The sequence below is a fragment of the Macrotis lagotis genome, chromosome 1 (assembly GCF_037893015.1).
Source record: "Macrotis lagotis isolate mMagLag1 chromosome 1, bilby.v1.9.chrom.fasta, whole genome shotgun sequence".
Lineage (NCBI taxonomy): Eukaryota > Metazoa > Chordata > Mammalia > Peramelemorphia > Peramelidae > Macrotis > Macrotis lagotis.
In genome coordinates, this window is record NC_133658.1 from 411,367,455 (window position 1) to 411,389,737 (window position 22,283).

At 38.2% G+C, this 22,283-nt stretch overlaps 1 protein-coding gene across 3 annotated transcripts in view; it reads right to left on the reverse strand.

The window, feature by feature from the left end:
• Positions 1-22,283, reverse strand: part of LOC141506235 (protocadherin alpha-8-like) — a 300,051-nt gene that overhangs the window by 249,362 nt on the left and 28,406 nt on the right. The window contains exon 1 of one of the 3 annotated variants that reach the window (XM_074212800.1): positions 14,661-20,450. The exons of 1 other annotated variant lie outside the window; for it this stretch is intronic. In XM_074212800.1, the coding sequence (XP_074068901.1) occupies positions 14,661-17,066 (2,406 nt within the window). In that variant the 5' untranslated portion in view covers positions 17,067-20,450. Of the gene's footprint in view, positions 1-4,558; positions 10,119-14,660; positions 20,451-22,283 lie in introns of those variants that run through there. One more of the 3 variants, XM_074212797.1, reaches the window with a different exon arrangement.

Here is a 22,283-nt window from a genome sequence, read left to right on the forward strand (position 1 = left end):
AAGAAAAAAGCAGAAAACTAGGGGGATTTTTTTTACATGAGGTTCTCCAAAATAGATCTCATTTCTCAAATATATAGGGAACTGACTCAAATTTATATTTTTAAAAGAGTCAATCTCCAATTAATAATTGACCAAAAGATGTGAAAAGGTAGTTTCAAGAAGAACTCAAAGCTATCAAGTTACATAAAAAATGCTCAAAATAATTATTGATTAGAGAAATGCAAATTAAATCACTGCTGAGGTACCATCTCACTTCTATCAGATTGGTTAATATGACAGAAAACAAAAATGACAAATGCTGGAGAGGATGTGTAAAAATGAGTACACTAATGCAGTGGGGTTTTTTTTAGGTCTTTGCAAGGCAAATGGGGTTAAGTAGCTTGCCCAGGGCCACATATCTAGGTAATTATTAAGTATCTGAGACTGGATTTGAACCCAGGTACTCCTGACTCCAGGGCTAGTGCTTTATCCACTGCACCACCTAGTCGTCCCTGCAGTGGTCTTCAATTAAGAACTGGTTCAGCCATTCTGGAGGAACAATTTGAAACTATGACCAAAGAGCTATAAAATTATGCAAATTTTTTACCCAGGAATACCACTACTAGGTTGGTATACCAAAGAGGTTAAAACAAAAAAAAGGGGGGGAAAGATCTATATGTACAAATATATTTGGGAACTGGGGAGAAGCCATTCAATTGGAAAATGACTTAAATTATGGTATATAAAGGAAAGTATTTTGTTGCAAAATGAAGGGAATTGTGTTAGAAAAACTGGGAAGCATGTGTGAATAATGTAAGGTGAAATGAACAGAACCAAAAGAAAAAATCATGCAGTAATGACCATATTGAAAAGATTATCATCTTTGAAATGTTCTATAACCCTGACCAATCACAATTCCAAAGGGCAGCTAGGTAGCATATTCAATACAGGGGTTAGACCTGAAGTCAAGGAGACCCAAGTTCAGTTCAGGGTTCATATATTTGCTAGCTGTTTGACTTTGTGCCTAAACTTTCTCATCTGTAAACTAAAGTGTGAAAGGAAATGACAAGCCACCCCAGCATTTGATCAAAAATACTGCAGAAAAAATAAATGAAGTTACAGACATGACTGAATAACAGCTACTTGATGAAATCTGCTAGTTATTTCCAGAAAGAGTTGTTGAAAAACTCAGTGTAGAATGAAGCAAATATTCTCTTTCTCTTTCTATTTATATATTTTGCATGGTTTCATATATTTGTATATTATATATATGTAATTGTTTTCATTTTTTCTTACTTATTGTTTGAGGAAAGATGGGAAAGAAGGAATTTGAAAACTAAAAAAAAGAAAAATGAGTAATAGCAATGTTTATGATTGTGCACTCAAAATACTGGAAAAAAGCAGACATATTTCTCAACTAGATGTGACTTCCTCAAGAATTAGAGGGTTCTTATTTATGTAAGAGTGTAAATAAGGAAATTAGATAACTTCAAAACACTTTAGTGATAACTAGTATAGTAAATACTTGGGTCAATTGCAGAGAAAGGTGGAGTTATCTATAATTTGAGAAAGCTTGCCTTATGTGTTCATACTTAATGGATGACTTCAATAAGTGCACAAGAGAAAATTTGCAGAAATTAGAAAGCATACAGAAGAGTTGATAAGCCTTTGGAATTCTCCTCCATTTCAGATATCTGGAGATTCAGTTCCTCAGTAGTTTCAAAATGGCATCAAAAAAAACTTGGTCTAAGCCAATTATTGTTTTTTTCTTCTTAAAAGTCATTTCAACTTCTTTATGCTACACTACATCATGAACATTGATATTAGAATACAAATTTGCTCATTCTGCTATTTTTTTTTGCAAAGCAAATGGGGGTAAGTGGGTTGCCCAAGGCCACACAGGTAGGTAATTATTAAGTGTCTGAGGCCGGATTTGAACTCAGGTACTCCCAACTCCAGGGCTGGTGCTCTATTCACTGCACCACCTAGCTGCCCCCTCATTCTACCATTCTTGATAGAAAAAGAGTGTTTAAGAATTCTGTCAATAATGATTTCTTTGCAAAAAAATAATGATTTCTTTTTCAAGTCTTTCTTCCACTATGAGTTTCATTTTTAAATGCTATTCTAATTATTTGATTTAGTGGAGTCTATCACTATTCTTTCTTTGAACTTCTTTAGTCCATTCCATTCCACTGCTTTACAACTTAATAATGGTCATCAACTTCCACCATCCTCTTACAGAAGATTTTACAAAGAAGCTTAAATTCTAAGCCTGTTTTTATCATAGGCTATTCCATCATAGGATACATATAATTCAAAGAGAGAGAGAGATAGTATGTGTGTTTGCTTTTTGTGGGGCATTTTCTAGGTTATTTTGATCTCATCATCATGTCACTGACTTATATCATGTGACTGTCTTATAAATTGCTGCCTGATTTGGGTGTTGGTTGCAGTTCTTTTTGCTAGTGAGATCAGCCTAACATAGGCTCTGGAGGAATCTGACAGGCCCAGGCAGGTGCCGCTGGTGCTGGTGAAAGACCATGGAGAACCAGCCCTGTCTACCATAGCCACTGTGTGTGTCTCAGTGGTGGAGAATGGACAGACTTCAAAGACTTTCTCAGCAGCCTCTGGGATCTTGGCAAAGGCTAAACAATGACAACAATGCTATGGAATATTCTCCAGATAGTTATAATCTTTTACCCTAAAACTTCTAATTGTTGTGTTGAATTGAACAAGAATTTTTCAATCTCTTCATAACCAAAAGCAATGCCAGGTGGATCTTAACTACTAAAGTTCTTCGTGAATCAGTTCCTTCAAAGGAAGGGGAATTCTAGGAGATTCTTAATAAGAATAATTAATAAGACAGTTGTTAAAGAAGATCATGCTATATAGAACTTAATACTCACAAAATTTCATTATTTCATTATCCAGGCATTCTGACAAAAATGCATTTAGAAATAGTTCACCTGAAAATTTTTCATGAGTTGGTGTGATCAAATATTCCAACATCTGTAGGATCAATATTCTGGGGCACAGCTTCTATGAAATTGGCTGACAGGGAAAATGCAGTATTTCATGTGCCAAAATAGAAGCTGCTGGGGAGCTTGGCTCTGTTGCTGTGGCCTCCACAAAATTCAGTGTCATCATCTTGTTATACTGAAGGCTCAGAAGAGGATTTTGATAGATGCTTGTACTCATTAAGCAGAAAGTAAATAATGATTAAATGATGACATCGAATAATTCTGAATCATATTTTGGTTCCACTGAAAAAGAACATATCATCATTACAGTCCAAACTTGCCTATCCATCTTCTGCAACCAGAATCCCTGTCCACGCAAGTTAGTCACAAGAGATCCACTCAATATGCTGAGGACTTCTTTGATTTCTATCAACAGCTAAAGTGTATCTGTAGAGTCTTCTCCACATGTTCATTTTCCTTGTCACATAACAAATCCATTTTCCCTTCCTGACATACAATTCATGGCTGACATTCTTTAATCTTCTTCAAAAGTCAATACCCTCTGCGTGGTGTTGACTGTTACTTCTTGAGAGGTAGCATTCCTGGATTCACTTTTATTTAGCAACAAGAGTAAAATATTTGTGTTCAAAGGATAGGTCTTTGCTGTTGTAGAAAATTTGATATCACAGTTTTTCAGTTTTCCAGAAGAAATACTCCTTTTCACTTCTGAGACTTGCTCATTGTCCATCTACATTTTTCATCCCAAATCCATTATAATTTTTTTCCTGCCACTTAATATGTAGTTCATTTTACATTTTGTTGATGTCATTTGGTACTCACTGTGATCTGTACCTATCATTTATTTTTGGAAGAATGTATTCAAAGTTGCTGAATAATCTACAACTCTTTGTTCTTTTTCTTTCTCCTGATAACATTTTCCCTATGTTCTAAGATGTATGCATGTCAGTGTGTATTACTAAATTTAAAGTTCACAACAATCAATTGGATTCACCAATGCATTCCTTATAGAAAACATCACTTTACCACACAGAATTATTTTGGGAATCAAATACAATAACATGGGAAAAATATTTGCAAACTTTAATAATGTATAAATATTACCTGGCTATAGCATAGACCATAAATTTTATGCTTTATAGAGCATTTCTTACAGGGGCTATGTAAAATCAATAACTCAAAGCAACAAAATTAACATCAAAACGCTGATCTTGCCTATTGGAATGCATTCAAGAATAAATAAAATGAGAGTTTGCAGAAGATAACATTTTTTAAAATACTAAGGTGTAATGGAAACTAACCAGAGAAAGGATTCTATAGAAATGTGTAAGCATATTCATGCTGTTGTTCTGTTAAATAAAAACTTTCACCTAAGAAGGATCATACTTAAGAGAAAGGGGAGAAAATGGAGAAAGAGTAGATGGAAGAGGGGGAAAAAGTGTTTTGGAATCTCATAAGGTTATTTAAGGAATGGAAATCATAATTTGAAGAGAAGAAAAAAATTTAAAGGAAGAAGATTGAATCATAAGAATTGTCGAAGGTTTTGAAACAGCAATTGGCACATAAACAAAAATAAGAATGCATAATCAGTAGTCACCCACCTTCCCATAGCTATCCAGGCCAGCCTCTTGTTTCTGATCTCTTTCCCCAGAAACAGGACACGGAGGAAGGTTAGGGCTGAAGGCCATGAGGTCGTTCTTGGCAGACCCTTCTCCAGAGCAAACCTGCCGACGCCGCTGAGAGTAAGACCAACTCCCCACGTCACTTGAGCACACCAGTGTGGGCTTGCCAGGCCCATAGGAGGCCTGTGGAGGAGCCGAGCACCGAAGTGCCACGTACAACAATAGACTCAGCACCAACAGGCTGGACACTGAGCAGATGGCGATGATCAAATACACATTCACATCCACCAGCGCTGTCTCTTTTCCCACGCCAGCCTTTGCCGAGATCCCCGACGCCCCTGAGAAACTCTTTGAAGTCTGTCCATTCTCCACCACCGAGACACACACAGTGGCTGTGGTGGACAGGGCGGGTTCTCCATGATCTTTCACCAGCACCAGCAGCATCAGCCTCGGCCCGTCAGATTCCTCCAGAGCCCGTGTTAGGCTGATCTCACCAGTGTACAGCCCCACGCGGAAAGGGCCGCGACCCACGCCCGTCTCAGGCAGCAACTCATAAGACAGCCACGCGTTGTACCCAGAATCCGAGTCAACTGCCCGGATCTTGGCCACCACGTGGCCCGCTGACACCGACTGGGACACCAACTCAGTTACTGGAACGCCACCTGCCCCGGACCCGGAGTGAGGGGGCAGAACCACAGGAGGGTTGTCGTTCTCGTCAAGCACGAACACCTGCAGGCTCACGTTGCTGCCCAGAGGAGGGAAGCCGGCATCGCGGGCGCTCACCTGGAACTGCAGCAGCTCCAGCTCCTCGTGGTCCAGGGGCTGCAGAGCGTACACTTTCCCGCTCTCCGAGTGCACGGACACGTAGCTCGACAGCGGGCGCTCCCCCACCCGCCTCTCCACCAGGGAGTACGACACCAGCGCGTTCTCCTGCGCATCCGGGTCGGACGCCGACACCGTGAAGATGTGACTGCCGGGCGGGTTGTTCTCCCTCACAAACACCGTGTACACGGGCTGCTCGAAGGCCGGCGCGTTATCATTCACGTCTCCGATGGCCACAGACACGCTGGCAGTGGCCCAGAGCGCCGGCTTGCCGCCGTCCCTCGCGGTCACCACCAGCTCATAGGCCGGCACGCTCTCGCGGTCCACAGAGCCCTCCAGCACCAGCGAATAGTAATTTCTGAAGGTGGACACCAGCGTGAAGGGTCCAGGGGGGGAAAGTGAGCAAGTCACCTGGCCGTTGGCGCCAGAGTCTCGATCAGACACTCGGATTGAGGAGATGACTGTACCAGGAGGGGCATCCTCTCTGATTGGCAGCGACAACGACGTCACTGTGATATTGGGGGTGTTGTCATTGGCATCCAAGACTTCCACCAACACGGTGCAATGACCAATCATTGGGGGAGTCCCTTTGTCTGTCGCATCAACCCTAATTTCATAAGAATTAACATCTTCAAAATCCAGATGTCCTTGAATTGAAATTTCTCCTGAATCTGGATTTATATTAAACTTTTCCTTAATCACAGGTGGAGCACGATTATTGAAAGAATATAAAATTTCTCGATTGATGCCCTCGTCCGCATCGGAGGCATTCAGTCTGATCACTAAGGTTCCATGGGCTGCATTTTCTAACATCTTTACTTCGTATTCTGATCGTTCAAAAGTGGGGGCGTTATCATTCACATCCAGAACTATGACGAGCAGCTGCACTGTGCCAGTGAGTTCAGGTTTGCCCCCATCTGTGGCTGTCAGTATTAAGTGATGCTCAGGAGCTTCCTCTCTATCTAGTGTTTTTTTCAATACTAGCTCAATCAATTTACTCTGGTCATTCTTTGATCTTACTTCTAGAATAAAATAATCATTGATGCTGAGCCTGTAAGTAAGTAAGGCATTGGAGCCAATATCTGGGTCAGAGGCTCCATCTAGAGGAAACGTTGAGTCCAGCAACCTGGATTCGTAAAGAAACAGCCTTTGTTCCTTCTCTGGGAACACGGGTGTGTTGTCATTAATGTCCTTGATCTCTACCTCCACATGGAAAACCTCTAGCGGTTTCTCCACTATCACCTCCAGGTGGATGCTGCAAACAGAGCTGCGACCGCACAACTCTTCCCGATCGATCCGGGAATTCACAAACAAAATACCATTCTGTACATTTACCTCCAAGTAGTCCCTGTGATCCCTAGACACTACCCGGAATAGCCTCGACACCAACTCCCCGACCTCCAGACCCAGATCCTGCGCGATTCGTCCCACGAACGTACCGTGTTTCGCTTCTTCTGGCACCGAGTAATGGACCTGGCCGCTCCCCACTTCCCAGGATGAGTGGAACAGAAATAAGAGCAGCATCTGCTGGGCCCGAAAGACACCTCCCGAGGAAAACACCATCGCCAAGACACTTTGCTTTAGCTTCATTCCAAAGGGAAGCTCCAATATTGGAATAAATATGGGTGTTTGCTTCCTCCAGTCTTATTCTTCAACATCCATCCTGTCTTTGAATCATTAAGGACAAAACAGTGTCTTCCCGAGACCGAAAATATTGTTTAGAGATGTTATGTGGGTGAACAGCGACATCATGTGGCAAAAAGTAAATTAATTTTTTTGTGTGATGTAATATAGTAATTCGTATGTTGTCCAGCTTCAGTTTTGCTTCATTCTTTTTCTTTCGGAGTTTTGCAAACGCTTGAATCACAGAGCTGCGGTTGTCTCCAACGAGGAAAAAAAGGATATTAGTATTGTGACTGATTCTGCTGCATTATTCTGGAAGAAATGATGCTTTGGTTCTTCTGTCTTTAAACTGCTTTGAAATATTCAGAAAGAAGTCAATGTAATGAGGAAAGAAAATGAATTTAGTACTTCCTGTTTTAGGGAGGAAGATTTACACGCTTTTAAATATCATACAGAAGCTCTGGAAGATTACTGGATGAGAGAATCAGAAGAGTCAGATTCTTGAAGGACACTCACTTTGACCTTGGACAAATCACTGACCCTTTCAAGAGTCAGTTTCTTCACAGGTAACATGTGGGCGATAATGCTAGCTGGGCATGAAAATCACTTTGTAAACCTCAAAATACTGTAAGAATGTGAAAAATATAATCTTACATTTCCAAATATTTATGATGCATTTTAAATAATCAATATATATTAAGAGCCACTTTGTGCCAGACCCTATACTAACCAATTAGGATACAAAGAACACAGTCTATTGGGGAGGGAACATGCCAACAACTACTTAGGAACAGTTTATACCCAAGTTGAATTGGAAATAATTAAAAGAAGGCTCTAGATTTTAAGGATGATTTGGTAGGAGATGAAATTTCAGGTGGGACCTTCAAGAAGCTAGAGAATACAAGAGGTGGAGATGAGTAGGGAGAGCATTCCACACTTGTAGGAAAACCAGAGGAAATGTCCAGTCAAGTGTTTTGTTTGAGAAATGGCTAGGAGGCCAGTGTCACTGCTTTACAGAGGACTTAACTAGGAGAGAGGCTGAAGGGTTGTGTAAGGAGTAAAATGGATAGAAAGGAAGAAGGGCAACTTATCAGGGATTTGTATGCTAAACCAGGATGTTTTATTACTCAGTTCTGGAGGTGATAGGGAACCCCTGGAGCTTATTAAGAGTGATCACTTTTAGTAAGGAAGGTCACTTTGCCAGCTGATTGGAAGAAGAGTAGAAAAACTTGTGGTAGACAGCTCCATCAGGCTATGGCAGTTGTCCAAGCATGAGATGATAAGGATTTGCACCAGGACATAAGACTATCAGAAAAGAAAAGTTGGTAAATTGAAGACATGCTAGGAAAACAAAATCAACAGCCTTCAGCAAGAATTTGGCTATTGTGGTGAAAGAGTGTGGATTCAAGGATGACATCTAGGTTTCAAGCCTAAGGAAATGGGAGAATAATCAGGCCCTTACAAGTAATACGTAAGAGAGGAAGAGAAATGGGTTTGTGGGGAAAGATAAATACCAATGAGGAAGCTATCACAGGAGCCAACCCTGAAGTAACAAAAACATGGATTCAAGTGATGCATCTGGTACATAATGGCTGGTTGTCCCTGGGGCTGTAACTTAAACTCCCCTGGTAACTCTTTACTTAGCTGATGACTAAATTTTGATCTACATAATAGAAGGCTTCCTCTCCCTGGAAGTTTCCTACCTCCAATTATGCAGGTTGTAATTTATATGTTTTTTAAGTTACTCTTAATACATTTTGATTTAATTATCTAAGAAATTAACTTGATTACTTTTTAGTAGAAATTCTCCTTGACCTCTTTGTAATATTTAATAGAAAAGCTTCATTCTACAAAGAATTTTCTTTCTCCATTTCTGCTTACATAAATAATGTTCATTCTTCAAGGTCTAGTTCAAATATTATCTTTATTGAATTCTTATACCATATTATACTTCTTTTTAATCATTTATTTCATAGTCCCTTTGTATAACTATTTGTGACCTTATCTGAATTATTAGTCTAATTCTTCATGTCACCTAGTCTATCAGTCAATTTTAGTATTTTGTGTTTAGCATATAACTCAGCAAATACTTTCAGAAGACAATGTATAATAGTTCTAATTCTCCTTTATTGTCTTAAAGGAAAATGAAGTTTTAAGGTGCCTAGAAAATGTTGCATATGGGTTACCTAGAAAACATGCTGAGTTAGTAAGTAATAGGTCTGCTCTAACACTAGAGGAAAAATCTAGTCCTCTATTGGTGAGGATCCCTTTGCTTTTTGATACTAAATAACCATATCAGGACAGCAAGTAAGTTCTGTGTGTTCTTAGTTAAATTTCCTAGGAATCTGATAAGAATTTTTAATGAGATGGATCAAATGTTGGATTGGTCTAATGGATGTATCTCTTTATCATTTTCAGTATTCTTTGAAGATAGTTTTTTTTTCCTTTCAATAAGTGAAATGGTCATTGTTTACCAAGAAGCTTATAACTAAATTATTTTCTTTTTGGATACATTAAAAATACAATTGAAATTTCTTTTGTGGAAAATGTTTATAGGATTTTCATGTCATCTCCCATGAAATTTTAGTGCTTTCTTCCTTATTTCAAAATGCCTCACTTTTATTCCTACTAAAGAAAGAAGAAAAATATAATTATTGATGAAATAGGTTTAGTGGCCCCTGTTTATATGGGCTGCCAATCTTAACAAATACTATTTCTAACTAATGTAATAGGTAGAAACACATTGCTGATTCTGAGTATCCAAGGCACAAATTTAGCATACTTATAAAATTAACAGAGCTGTCCAGTCTGTCCAGAATTGGCAATTAGTGAGGAAAATCTCAATACCTTCAATATCCCCAATTTTATTAATCCTCAATATTTCTTCCTTTAAAACAAAGAACCTTAAAGGGAAAGTTAAGAAACATGAGACAGGTAAATAATAATCTTGACCAATCAAAAAGATGCTATTGATACCTAGTCTATGCTCAGTACAAAAGAAATACACCTGATCTGACAAAAATGACCAATATCACTTGACAATCATGGAGATAATATCTGAATTAATTATAAAGGAAATGGAGAGAGACCCAAACAAAAGCAGTTCTCTTTAAAGCAATAAAATTTTCTATTTTTTTCCTAAAAATATTATTACTAAAAATCTTCTGTAAAATTTATCTATTCTGACCAATAAAATTACTCTTCAAAAATCTCAATGATAAACAAAGATCATTTTTGTTGTTAGATGTTTAATTTTACAAATTATAAAAAATGATGCCAACAAAGTCAAAAACTAAGCACAAAATGAATGAGAAGAAAGATCACAAGATTCAAACAGGCTGAAGTGAATTAATATTTTATAAAGAATGAAGAGATTGTCATAGTCAAATCCAAAGTTTCAGGTCTAAAAAAGAAAGTGTAGTGTTGGAAATGTGATATTGAAAATCTCAAGTTCAGAAGAAATGACAGGACATGATTTTCAAAATTGTGCAAGGATAGGTGACAGTCAAGAAAGGGATTCTGCAAACAACAGACTATCAAGGTAAAATATTGATTTTGTTTTTATCCTTCACATCTAGTCACTATACTAACAAATCCACTTTACCAACTTTTCTAAGCAACTGCCATCTAAAGAGAACTGTATGCAATGGTAGAGATATAAAATTTAGATCCAATATTTTCCTTTAGGTGATCACTATAATTAACAGAAAATGGTGGTGTATTATAAAGCATATTTTGGAGATAGGAAAATAAATTGATATTAGAGGTTAGAAAGTAAAGATGAGGATTTGCATAAGAAATAGGAAAGGGGGAAGCTAGGTGGCACATGGGGCGGCTAGGTGGCACAGTGGATAGAGCACTGGCCTTGGAGTCAGGAGTACCTGGGTCCAAATCCGGCCTCAGACACTTAATAATTACCTAGCTGTGTGGCCTTGGGCAAGCCGCTTAACCCCATTGCCTTGCAAAAACAAAAAAAAAAAAAAAATAGGAATGGTTTCTTTTTATGTCGAGGGAATCATTGGAGCAAAAAATTAAGGCAACCTAACAGTACCAGTTTCAAAATATAGAGAAAATGGTAATTATCAAAATAATCTGGTACTCTCAAAGAAACAGATTGGAATGATTAGGTAATAAACACAAAGATTCAAGCTTTGATGGCAAGAATTCACTATTTCACAAAAATTATTGGGAAAATTGTTAAGCAGTTTGACAAAAAAAATCATAAAGCAAATTCTAAAACCAAATGTCAAGATAAGTTCAAAATGAATATATATGATTTAGACATAAAGATCAATATCAAAAGCAAATTGGGGGAGCATGGAAGATTTGATTTGTGAGATTTATGGATAAGGGAACAATGTATGACTAAACAAGAGAGAATGGAAGCATTACAGGAAATATAATTGTAATTATAAAAAAATTAAGGAGTTTTTTGCACCAAAAAAACTAACGCAGTTAAAATTAGAAGGAAAGCAGGAAATTGGAGGGGAGGAAGGAATTTTACAGCTATTTTCTCAAATAAAGACCTAATTTCTCGAAGATATAGGGAACTGAGTCAAATTTATTTTTATTTTTTATTTTAGGTATTTGCAAGGCAAATGGGGTTAAGCGGCTTGCCCAAGGCCACACAGCTAGGTAATTATTAAGTGTCTGAGACCGGATTTGAACCCAGGTACTCCTGACTCCAGGGCTGGTGCTTTATCCATCGCGCCACCTAGCCGCCCCTCAAATTTATTTTTTAAAAAGATATTCTTAGGGCAGCTAGGGGGCACAATGGATAGAGCACCGGTCCTGGAGTCAGGAGGTCCTGAGTTCAGATCCGACCTAGCTGTGTGACCTTGGGCAAGTCACTTAACCCTGTTGCCTTGCAAAAACAAAAACAAAATACTTGATTGATGAGGGTGGGGAAAGATGTAGTTATCTATAATATAATTTGAGAAATTTGCTTTTTGCACTCATCCAGGATAACTTCAAGAAATGCATATATGAAGATTTTTGCAAAAAGTAGAAAGTATTCTTTCAAATATCTAAAGATTCAATTTTTAAATAGTCTCAAACTTTTCATCAAAAAATTTTTATCTAGGGGCGGCTAGATTGAGCAGTGGATAGAACACTGGCCCTGGAGTCAGGAGTGCCTGAGTTCAAATCAGGCGTCAGACACTTAATAATTACCTAGTCGTGTGGCCTTGGGCAAGCCACTTAACCTCATTGCCTTGAAAAAATCTAAAAAAAAAAACTTTGCCCTAGTAAACTTATTCTTCCCTTTGTCTTCTTTAATGCCATTTCTACATCTTGATGTTATAATACATCAGGAAGTTTACCATTAGAATACAAATTGCTCATTGCACTATCCCTGATGGAGAAAAGAATGCTATAGAATTCTGTCAATAATGATTTATTTTTATGTCTTTCTTGCATTATGAGTATCATTCTTTTTTTTTAGCTTTTGCAAGGCAAATAGGGTTAAGTGGCTTGCCCAAGGCCACACAACTAGGTAATTATTATTAAGTGTCTGAGGCCGGATTTGAACTCAGGTACTCCTGACTTCAGGGCCGGTGCTCTATCCACTATGCCACCTAGCTGCCCCTATAAGTATCATTCTTAAATGGTATCTGGCTATCTGGTTTAATTGGGTCTATCACCAAGCTTTCTGTAAAGTTCTTAATTCTCCATCATTTCATTGTTTTATGGTCATCAACTTCCACCATCCTCTTAAAAATTAAGCCTGTGTTGATCTGATCTATGATAATATGTGATTATCATAAACCAAAGAAAAGAAGTGCTTAGTTGATCTGAGGCATTTGGGGGGCTATTTGGGTCTCATTATGTGACTGATTTGCATCAAGGAAAGTCTTTAGGAAATAAGGAATGGTATCAGAAAAGGAGTTGTGGTATATTCTCCAGTTATTTATAATGGTTATCCTAAAATCTCTTAATAATTGTGACAGAATTGGACAAGGATTTTTGAATTTCTTCACAACCAAGAGCAAGTTATATCCAGGGTATGGGATTTCTAGGAGATCTCTTAATATCTAGATTCTTAAAGAATATCATGTTATGAAGCACTTAATACTTCAAAATTTTCATTATTTTATCAGGCAAGCATAACTGAATGTAAATTGAAACATTTCAACTAACAAATTTTCATTAACTTCATGTGACCAAATATTCTATCACTTGAAGATCAACATTCTGGGGCTTACCCTTTGTGAACTTTAATAACAGTGAAAATGGAATGTTTCATATGCCAGAAAACACAACATGACTCTACTGTTGTGGCTTTCACAAAATTGAAGGTCACCATCTTGCCATTTTAAAGTCTCAGAAGGAATTCAGATGCATTAGGCAGAGAGTAAATAATAATAATAATAATATAATGATGGAATTTAATCATTGGAAACATTTTTGTCCCATTGGAAGCATGGGAATTAAAGCCACCAAGAAAGTTCAAACTCAAAAACTGAAATGGATCAGTGGTGTCACCAATAACAACCCCCCCCCAAAAAAACTATCAATGCCTTCCCATCTTTTGTGTGAACAGGAATCACCCAAGATACTAAAGATTTCTTTGATTTCTCCTAACAACTAAAGCATATCAGTGGAGCACTCTATCCATCAATTATCCATTTTTCTTGTCATATTGCACATTTTCTCTTTCTGCCATACAGTTCATTGATGCCTTCCTTTAGTCTTTTTCAAAGATCATCACCAGTTATATTTTAGACTGCTAACGCCCATAATTCATCTTTCCATTATACTCTATATGATTATATCTTTACTTCTTGAGAAATAGTAGCATCCTTGGAATCATATTTATTAATCAACACCAGTAAAATATTTGTGTTCAAAGGATAGGTCTTTGGTGTTTTAGAAAGTTTAGTATTAGTATAAGTGATTCATAGCTCTCCAGATGAAATACATTATTATTCTTTTCACTTCTAGAACCGGGTCATTGTCCATCTATATTTTCTTTTATCTCACATCCATTATATATATATATATATATATATATATTTTTGTGGCATTCCTGACAGCAAACCTTAGTTTTCACATCTGTAAAATGGAATTAATAGTGCATATGTCACAGAATTATTATGGATTCAAATGAAATAACATAAAACATTTCCAAAGTTTAAAATGAAATATCAATGTTAGCTACCTCTAACATAGGCCATCAATTTTATGTTTTATAAAACATTCTTCACAGTAGTGTGAATAATTCAAAACAACTAGATATTATACAAACTTAATTTTTCCTGTCAAAATAATGGAATGCATTCAAGAAAAATCAAAAAGAGAAAGTAAACAAGTAAAAGATAACATCCCTACTAATGATTGCATATCTATCTATCTATCTATATCTATATCTATATCTATATGGAATAAAATAATTTTATAGTTCTTAAAATAAGTATACTGGAAAGTAGCCAGAGGAAGAATTCTATAGATATGTGAAAAGGGAAAAGAGCATTTTGAAAACTAATCAGATAATTTAAAAATGGAAGGCATAATTAGAAGAGGGAAAAATAAAAATTTGAAAGGAAGATTGACTCATAAGATTTATCGAAGATTTTGAAAGCAAAATAGCAATTTGACCAGTAAACAAAAATAAAAATGATTGACAGCAGTCACCCACCTTCCCTGAGCTATCCAAACCAGTCTCCTGCTTCTGGCCTCTTTCCCCAGAAACAGGACACGGAGGAAGGTTAGGGCTGAAGGCCATGAGGTCGTTCTTGGCAGACCCTTCTCCAGAGCAAGCCTGCCGCCGCCGCTGAGAGTAAGACCAACTCCCCACGTCACTTGAGCACACCAGTGTGGGCTTGCCAGGCCCATAGGAGGCCTGTGGAGGAGCCGAGCACCGAAGTGCCACGTACAACAGTAGACTCAGCACCAACAGGCTGGACACTGAGCAGATGGCGATGATCAAATACACATTCACATCCACCAGCGCTGTCTCTTTCCCCACGCCAGCCTTTGCCGAGATCGCCGACGCCCCTGAGAAACTCTTTGAAGTCTGTCCATTCTCCACCACCGAGACACACACAGTGGCTGTGGTGGACAGGGCGGGTTCTCCATGATCTTTCACCAGCACCAGCAGCATCAGCCTCGGCCCGTCAGATTCCTCCAGAGCCCGTGTTAGGCTGATCTCACCAGTGTACAGCCCCACGCGGAAAGGGCCGCGACCCACGCCCGTCTCAGGCAGCAACTCATAAGACAGCCACGCGTTGTACCCAGAATCCGAGTCAACCGCCCGGATCTTGGCCACCACGTGGCCCGCTGACACCGACTGGGACACCAACTCAGTTACTGGAACGCCACCTGCCCCGGACCCGGAGTGAGGGGGCAGAACCACAGGAGGGTTGTCGTTTTCATCCAGAACAAACACCTGCAGGCTCACGTTGCTGCCCAGAGGAGGGAAGCCGGCATCGCGGGCGCTCACCTGGAACTGCAGCAGCTCCAGCTCCTCGTGGTCCAGGGGCTGCAGAGCGTACACTTTCCCGCTCTCCGAGTGCACGGACACGTAGCTCGACAGCGGGCGCTCCCCCACCCGCCTCTCCACCAGGGAGTACGACACCAGCGCGTTCTCCTGCGCATCCGGGTCGGACGCCGACACCGTGAAGATGTGACTGCCGGGCGGGTTGTTCTCCCTCACAAACACCGTGTACACGGGCTGCTCGAAGGCCGGCGCGTTATCATTCACGTCTCCGATGGCCACAGACACGCTGGCAGTGGCCCAGAGCGCCGGCTTGCCGCCGTCCCTCGCGGTCACCACCAGCTCATAGGCCGGCACGCTCTCGCGGTCCACAGAGCCCTCCAGCACCAGCGAATAGTAATTTCTGAAGGTGGACACCAGCGTGAAGGGTCCAGGGGGGGAAAGTGAGCAAGTCACCTGGCCGTTGGCGCCAGAGTCTCGATCAGACACTCGGATTGAGGCGATGACTGTACCAGGAGGGGCATCCTCTCTGATTGGCAGCGACAATGATGTCACTGCTATATTGGGGATGTTATCATTGGCATCCAAGACTTCCACCAGGACTGTGCAGTGACCAATCATTTGGGGAGTTCCGTTGTCTGCTGCATCAACTCGAATTTCATAAGAATTAATATCTTCAAAATCTAGATGTCCTTTAATTGAAATTTCCCCTGTATCTGGATTTATATGAAACTTTTCATTAATCACAGGTGGAGCACGATTATTGAAAGAATATAAAATCTCCCGATTGATGCCCTCGTCCGCATCAGAGGCATTCAATCTGATCAGTAAGGTTCCATGTGCTGCATTTTCTAACATCTTCACTTCGTACTCCGATTGCTCAAAAGTGGGGGCGTTATCGTTCACATCCAGGACTGTGATGAGCAGCTGCACTGTGCCAGTGAGTTCAGGTTTGCCCCCATCTGTGGCTGTCAGTATCAAGTGATGCTCAGGAGCTTCCTCTCTGTCTAGTGTTTTCTTCAACACTAGCTCAACCAATTTACTCTGGTCATTCTTTGATCTTACTTCTAGAATAAAATAATCATTGTTGCTGAGCCTGTAAGTAAGGAAGGAATTAGGGCCAATATCTGAATCAGAGGCTCCATCTAGAGGAAACCTTGAGTCTGGCAACCTGGATTCGGGGAAAAACAGCTTTTGTTCCTTCACTGGGAACAAGGGTGTGTTGTCGTTAATGTCCTTGATCTCCACCTCCACGTGGAAAACCTCCAGTGGTTTCTCCACTATCACCTCCAGGTGGATGCTACAAACAGGACTGCGACCGCACAACTCTTCCCGGTCGATCCGGGAATTCACAAATAAAATTCCATTTTGCACATTTACCTCCAGGTAGTCCCTGCGGTCCTTGGACACCACTCGGAACAGCCTCGACACCAGTTCCTGGACCTCCAGACCCAAGTCTTGAGCGATTCTTCCCACAAACGTACCGTGTTTCGCTTCTTCCGGCACCGAGTAATGGACCTGGGCGTTCCCCATTTCCCACGATGTGTGGAGCAAAAACAAGAGCAGCATCTGCTGGGCCAGGAAGACGCCTCCCCAGGAAAACAACATCGCCAAGACTCTTTATTCCAAAGGGTAGCTTCAATATTTGAATAAAGGTAGATATGAGTGTCTACTTCCTCCAGTCTTATTCTGCAACATCCGTCATTGCTTTGTATCCTTTAACGACAAAATAGAGCCCTTTCCGAGACCCAAAAGAGATTTAGAGATATTGCCTGGTGAACAGCGACATCATGTGGCAGCAAAGCGTAAGTTAAATTGTTTCTGTTGTAAAACAGTCTCTATTATTGCCTAGCATTCAATTTTGTTTTATTTTTTTTTCGAGTTATGAGAACGCTTGTCAGCACAGAACTGAAGTTGTCTCTGATGGAGAAAAGAGGCTAATAGCATTGTGATTGTTTCTGTTCCTTTATTATGAATGAAATGATGCTTTGATTTTCTAAATCTTTAAATTGGTTTTTAAATTTGCAGAAAGTAGTCAATGTAATCAGGAAAAAAAATAAGTTTAATAAGTTTCTAGGAATGAAAATTTTTCACATTTTAAAACATTAAACAAGAACTCTGGAAGAGTACTGAATGGGAGAATCAGATGAGTAAGAAGACTTGGGTCTGATTCCAGAAGGTCACTTACTGTGTATCCTCTGAGTCAGTTTCCTCACAGTACCCTGGGAACAATAATGCTAGTTGAGCAAGGAAATCGCTTTGTAAACCTTAACAATTTGAATAATTTAACCTTGAATTTTAAAGTATATATGATGCATTTTTAAAATATTTGGTCAATAAATATTAAGTGCTACTTGTGCCAGTCACTATACTAAGCACTTAGGATGCAAAGAAAGAGAAAAACCCAGCCCCTGTTCTCAAGGAGCACACAGTTAATTGGGGGGGGGGACAACATGTAAACAACTATTTAGGATCAGTTTATAGCCAAGATAAATTGAAAGAAATCAGCAAAAGAAGACACTAGAATTAAGAAAGATTTGGAAAGATTTCTGATAGAAGATGAAATTTTAAGTAGGACCTGAAAGAAACTAGAGAATGCAAGAAATGGACATGTGTAGGGAGAGCATTCCATCCTTGTAAGAAAACCAGAGCAAATATACAAGGCCAAGTGTTTTATTTGAGGAACAGGAAGGAAGCCAGTGTCACTGCATTGCAGAAGACTTGGTTGGGAGGGAGGTTGAAGGGTTTTGGAAAGATGTAAGACTATAAAGATTAATTGAAAAGGCAGAGGGGCAGTTTTGTATGCTAAAAACAAAGAATTTTATACTCAATTCTGGAGATGATGGAGTTAATGGAGAGTGGTCACTTTGCCAACCAATTTGGAGGATGAGTAGAAGCAGGTAGCCCCATCAAAACTTGCAGTTGTCCAGGTATGAGATCATGAGGATATCAGAGAAGAAAAGTTGGTACATGCAAGAAATATTGGGGAAAACAAATTGAATATATTTGGTGAAAGAATGTGGATTCAAGAATGACATCTAGGTTGCAAGCTGAGAAACTGGGAGAATGATTGTGTCCTCAAAAGTAAGAAGTAAGGGAGGAAGAAAAAAAAGTTTGTGGGGAAAAATAAAAACCAATGAGGAACCAATCCCAGGAGCCAGCCTTGGAATCAGAAAAACATGAATTCATGTCATGCTTCTGTTAATACTGTCTGGTTATTTGTGAGGGCTGTAACTTAAACACTCTGTTCTCCCCAAGAACTCTTTATAGACACATAGCTGAAGAATGAATGCTGTTCTGCCTAACAGAAGGCTTTCTCTTACTAGAAGTTTCCTACCTCCAATTATATAGGTTGCAATTTGCATAGTTTTTTTAAACTATATTCTAATTGTTATTTTCACAATTTGCAATATCACTTAATTTTTTTCCTAATACATTTTGATTTAATTACCTAAGAAATTAACCTTATTACTTTTTAGTAGCAATCCTCCTTGACCTCTCTCATAATATTTAATAGAAAACTTCATTCTATAAAGAATTCCCTTTCTCCTTCATTTCTGCTTATAAATACTATTAATTCTTCAAGGTCTAGTTCAAATGCTACCACTATTGCAATCTTATACCCCATTATACTTCTTTTCAATCATTTATTTCATAGTCCCTTTGTATAATTATTTGTGATCTTATCTAAATTATTAGTCTAATTCTTCCTTGATGTCACCTAGCATGTCAGTCATTCTGTATGTTTTTCTGTCTTTAACAGACTTTTTAAAATAGTAGACACTCAGCAAATACTTTCAGAAGACTGAATGTGGGTTAATGGTTCTATATTAGAACCTTTAAAACCTTTAATTAGAACCTTTGAGAAACATTGGCATCCAAACATTGGCATTGAGAATCAATGATTCTCAAAATATTATTTAGAACCATTAGAATCTTTAATTGTCTTAGAGGTCCATGAAGTTTTTAAGGTGCTTAGAATATGGGGTTTATGGGTGACCTAGAAAATATGCTGAATTAGTAACAGGTCTGTTCTAACACTAGGGAAAAATACAATTCTCCATTGGTAAGGATCTCCTTGCTTTTTGATACTCAGTAATCATTAGGATAGCAATTAAGTCCTCTATACTTTGTTAAGTTTCTATGAATACAACAAGAATTTTTAACAGGGATGGATCTAATGAATGAATCTCTTTGCTTTATAATTTTCAGTATTTGGGGGCGGCTAGGTGGCACAATGGATAAAGCACCGACCCCGGATTCAGGAGTACCTGAATTCAAATCTGGCCTCAGACACTTAATAATTACCTATCCGTGTGGCTTGGGCAAGCCACTTAACCCCATTGCCTTGTAAAAAAAAACCACTATAATTTTCAGTATTTGAAGCTAGTTTTTTTTCTTTCAATATGTGAAATGATCATTGTTTTCCATCAGGCTTATACTCAATTAGCATTTTCTTTATGGATACATTAAAAATGCAATTGAAATTTGTTATGTAAAGGAATTATAGAACTATCATTTCATCTCCCATGAAATGTTAATACTTACTTCCTTATTTCAAAATCCCTCACTTTTATTCCTTCTAAAGAAAGAAATAATTTTGGTGGCCCCTGTTTCTATGGGCTGCTGTTCTTAGCAAAAACTATTTCTGATACAATGTCATGAGTATTGCAGATTTGGATTATCTGAGGCACAGATTTAGCATATTTACTAAATTAGCAAAGTTGTCCACTCTATTCAGAATTAGCAATTAGTGAAGAAAATCACTATACCTTCAATATCCCCAATATATTAACCATCAATATTTCTTTGATAAAAATAAAGAACCCTAAGGGAAAGTTAAGAAACATAAGGGAAATAATAATCCTGACCAATCATAAGATGCTATTGTCAGCCTAGTCTGTTGCTCAGCACAAAAAGAAATGTACCTGATCTGACAAAATGACCATTATCCCTTGACAATCATGGGAATAAGATCTGAATTAATTATAAAAAGAAAGAGAGATAGATTATTAACCTAATTGTAAATGTTTAAATAAAAATTCTCTTTGAAGCAATAAGATTTTCCATTTTTCTAAAAATATTCTGTAAAAATGTTCTATGAAATTTGTCTATTCTGACCAATAAAACTACTCTTAAAAAATCTTATGATAACAAAAATATCTTGTTGTTAGATGATTAAATTTATAAATGACAAAAAGTTATGGCACCACAGTCAAAACTAAGAGCACAAAATGAATGAGAGGATATCATAGGATTCAAACAGGCCAAAGTGAAGTAATGATTAATATAATTTTAATCAGATTATCAGAATCAAATCTAAATTTCATGTCTGAAGAAGAAAGGCACACATGATAGTGTAGTGTTGGAAATTTGATGTTAAAAACCAAAAATTTAGAAGAAAAGAGAGAACATGATTTTAATAATGTCTAAGGAGGATAGTTTACAACCAAAAAGTAAATTATGCATGCTATCATTTATCCAAGTAAAATATCAAATTTTGTCCTTCATGTTTCCATCAAAGAAACCGATTAGTAACAAATTCTTTTTACCAACTTTTCTTAAGTACATGCCACCTAAAGAGCACTGCATACAATAATAGAGAAGAATAATACAGAAACATTATCCCTGTTTGTATATTACCTAGGTGATCACTATAATACAGAGAAAATGAAGATACACTTCAAAGCATATTTTGGCGATAAGCAAACAAATTGTTATTGGAGATGGGGGGGGAGATGAGGACTTGCAAATGGAAGCAGAAAGGTTTCTTGATATATTAAGGGAATTACTGGAGGTAAAAATGAAGGAAGGCAACCTAGCAGTAAGGTTTCATACTATAGAGAAAGTGGTAAGCATCAAAACAACCTGGTACTTGTGAAGAAATAGACTGGACTGGATTAGGTACATAAACAAAGATTGAGCTTTGGTAGTAAGAATTCACTATTTTACAAAAATTGCTGGGAAATCTGGAAAACAGCTCATCAAAAAACTAAGCAAAGTAATAATTCAAACCATAAACCAAGATGAGGTCAAAATGGGTATATGATTTAGACATAAAGATCAATATCAAAAGTAAATTGGGGAGCATGGAAGACTTTGTCAGATTTATGGATAAGGGGACATTATATGACTAAACAAGAGAGAGGATGGGGAATCACAGCAAGTATTATGAAAATTATGATTTGTTTCAAAACGACTGCATTTAAAATTAGAAGGAAAACAGGAAATGGAGAGGGGGGCACTGAGTCAAATTTATTTTTTTAAAAAATCATTTCCAATTGATAAGTGGTCAAATGATATGAACAGGTAGTTTTTAAGAAGAAATCAAAGTTATCAGTAGTCACATAAAAATGCTCTAAATCATCATTACTTTGAGAAATGCAAATTAAATCAATTCTGAAGTACCAACTCAGGTATATCAGATTGACTACTGTGCTGTTGGTGGAGTTATGAAGTGGTCCAACCTTTCTTGGGAAACAATTTTGAAAGAGCTGCAAAACTGTGCATACACTTTTACCTAGGAATACCACTACAAGGTTTGTATCATAAAGAGATTAAAGAGGAAAAGACCTATATATTTCATAAAAATATTTACAGCAACTCTTCTAGTCATCTAGAGGAATTGGAAATGGGAGATGCCCTTCAACTAGAAAATGGCTTTACAAATTATGGTATATGAATGTGAAGAAGTACTATTTTGCTGTAAGATGAAGGGAATGGTTTAGAAAAAAAACAAGCAAAGACTTCTGTGAAATGACAAAAGTGAAGACAAGAGAACCAAGAGAAAAATTTATAACATAATAATTTTATTCTAAAGATTAT